General features: G+C 61.9%; 1 protein-coding gene across 1 annotated transcript in view; it reads left to right on the top strand.

The window, feature by feature from the left end:
* LOC121662482 (putative per-hexamer repeat protein 5) overlaps nucleotides 1-2,510 on the top strand; it is a 3,426-nt gene extending 916 nt beyond the window's left edge. The window contains exons 2-3 of the mRNA XM_042023677.1: nucleotides 1-230; nucleotides 1,051-2,510. The exon at nucleotides 1-230 is cut by the window's left edge and continues 858 nt beyond it. Coding sequence (XP_041879611.1) covers nucleotides 1-230; nucleotides 1,051-1,133 — 313 coding nt within the window. The 3' untranslated portion in view covers nucleotides 1,134-2,510. The remainder of the gene's footprint in view (nucleotides 231-1,050) is intronic.
* Nucleotides 2,511-2,942: the final 432 nt, after the last annotated feature.

Here is a 2,942-nt window from a genome sequence, read left to right as displayed (position 1 = left end):
ACGCCCACCGACACCGGGACACGCCCACCGACACCGGGACACGCCCATCGATACCGGGACACGCCCACAGACACCGGCTCGCCCCCGGCCCCGCCCCGCCCCAGCGCGCCCCCTGGCGGACGGGCGGACTGAGGAGGGGACACGGAGGGACCGGGACACCGCGGGGGGGACACGGAGCGGACACGGAGGGGACACGGAGAGCACGGGATCCCGCGGGACACAGGGCTCAGGTGGGGGACAGGGGCGGCACCCGGGGACACCGGGACGTGGGGAGCGCGTGGCGTTGGGGACATCTCCGAGTGGCTTTCGCTTCCTCCCGGGGGAGTTTTCCTTCCCCCCGGCCCATCCTGTGGGATTGCGGTCTGGGGACACCTCATCAAAGCCCTCGAAGACTTTTTGGGGCTTTGCTGTTCCCTTTTTTCCCTTCCCCTTTTTTATTTAATCTTTTTTTAACACTTTTTCCCTTTCCAAGTCCTTGGCTGGATCTGGCTCTGCTTCATCCACGGGGACAGAAGCTTCCAGTCGGGATTGGGATGAGAATGGGGGTTTCCCACCTTATTTCTCATCGTTAATTAATTAATTGTCCTGCGAGTGACGTGGGGACAGAGGCACTCCCAGAGCCTCAGGGAACGCGCTCCCTGCTCTATCCCAGCCCACAATGGCTTTTCCTGAATTTCCCGGGTTCCGTCTCTTCCCAGAAGATCTTCCCCGGAGTGGGGAAGCTCCGCTGGGCTGTCGGACGCCTGCTCTAGATGGCAGCAGCCTCCTTCCCTTTCCCTGACACCACATTCCCTACTCTTCATCCACCTCCCAATCCCTCCTCCTCATCATCCATCTCCCTTTCCCTGCTCTTCATCCATCCCTCCACCCCTCCTTGCTGTCCCCCCATGGAATTCAGGCCTTTGGAGGAGCTGGACGGGGCTTGGAGCACCCTGGGATGGTGGAAATGTCCCTGCCCTTGGCACGGGGCGGGCTTTAAGGTCCCCTCCAACCCAAACTATTCCTTGATCCCAAGTCTCGCCCTCCCTGGTGTCCCCAAACCCGGCACAGATCCCGGCTGTGGGGTGGGGACGAGCGACAAACCCTGGGAGGACGCGGAGGATCCCTGGTTTTGGCGGACACGCCGGGACTGAGCCGCTGGGATTGAGGGACGAGGCCTCGGCTCCGCCGGGTCGGGAGCAGCTCACGGGGAAAGGTTCGTGCAGCACCGCCGACCCTGGAGCCTCCTCACATTCCTGGCTGGAGACCGCAAAAAATTCCCGGGGGAGCTTCCCTGGAGCTGTTCTGCCCCTCACACCTCACGCTGAGCTCTGCCTCTATCCTGTGGCTCCTTCGGGGTCAGCGACGCTGGATCGCAGCCTGACTCATCCCGGAGCTCATCCCGGTCCCCAGAGCCTCGGTGACATCCCTAAAACCCCGGCGACATCCCCAAAACCCCAGCGACATCCCTAAAACCCCGGCGACATCCCTAAAACTCCGCGTGTCCTTGGAAGGGCCCTGCAAGGACCTGCAGGTCCTGCCTGCCCGGGGAGGGGCGTGACCGCCGTGGGTTTTTAAGCGTAAAAACCTCGAGAGCAGCAAAACAAAATCTCATTTCCTGTTGTTCCTGCAGGAATTCGGCTCCCTGGGCACGTCCCTGGAGCGGAACAAGCGGCGTCAGCAGGCGCCCGGCAGCTCCGCGGAGCCCAGACAGGTGAAATCGGCTCCTCCTCGCCCCGATTCCCCTCACGCCCAATTCCCCCGCGGGGATTTGGAGCCGATTTGTGTCATCGCGGCTCTGCTGACTCTGCCAGGGCCACAGAGATGCTGTGGGATGATTTTCTTACGGGTGGAAAACGGCTCCGAGCTGAGGAGAAGCAAAGTCTGGGGGTTGGGGTTTTGGGGTTCTTTTTTTTTGTTTTGTTTTGGTTTTTTGTTAGATCAAAGTTCAAATTTAGGGAAGATCAGCAGAAATTCATCCAGCAGGATTTTGGGGAGATAAAATAAGGGGAGAGGGCTGGGGTTGGCTCTGTCTGGGGGCTCGGATGGGTCCTGGGGACAGAACCCACACCGGGAGCTGTTCCTACCCTGAGCCCAAAGTGAGGGACAGGAGGGTGATGCCGATGTCACCGGCTGAGGTGACATCGCCTGGCGGCTGAGGTGGCATCGTCCGGCGGCTGAGGTGACATCGCCTGGCGTGTCCCGGCCGGTGGCACTTCAGGGCCTGGGTCACCTCACCCCAGGGGAAGAACTCTGCCAGCTCAGGAGAATCTCACCCAAGAGGTGACTGCAGCTGGAATTCCACCAGCCCCGGGAGGGCAGGGGAGGCACCGGCGCCTGGAGCCGGCTCTGGGGCAGGAATCGGCTTTTTGATCGGTTTGTGCTGCAAATGGGGATTCCCAGCAGGAAAGGCAGTGCCAGTGTGGGATATCCCACCCCGGGACATCCCAGAACCCCAGACTGGTTTGGGCTGGAGGGACCTTAAAGCCCATCCCGTGCCACCCCAGGGACACCTTCTGCGATCCCAGGGTGCTCCAAGGCCCGTCCAGCCTGGCCTGAGACCCTTCCAGGGATGGGGCAGCCACAGCTTCCCTGGGAATTCCATTCCAGGCCCTCACCACCCTCACGGGGGTGGAATTCCATCCCAAACCCTCAGCCTGATCGGCCGTGGGTGGCCCTGCTCTGAGGGAACCCCCAGCAGGCGAAGGTGGATGGGATGGAAATGAGGATGGGGAGAGGAGGAACCGCTCCAGGTGGGAACAGCAACGTTCCCGTTCCCCCACCCCAGCCCGGCCCACCCGCAGCTCCCGCCCTGCTGAGGGATTTTCACCTTTTGACCCAAAATTGGCTTCCCAGCCCCTCAGAGCTGCCCACCCCAGGGAGCAGCTCAGGGTAACACCTGGATTTTCCAGAGCTGTGGACCTTGGCCCTGTTCCCCAGCACCTGGTGCCCAGGTTGCCCAG

Source organism: Corvus kubaryi, unplaced genomic scaffold (genome assembly GCF_017639235.1).
Source record: "Corvus kubaryi isolate FWS band 111438036 unplaced genomic scaffold, C.kubaryi_AGA036_p1.0 37253, whole genome shotgun sequence".
Lineage (NCBI taxonomy): Eukaryota > Metazoa > Chordata > Aves > Passeriformes > Corvidae > Corvus > Corvus kubaryi.
This window is presented reverse-complemented; position numbering and strand designations above follow the sequence as displayed.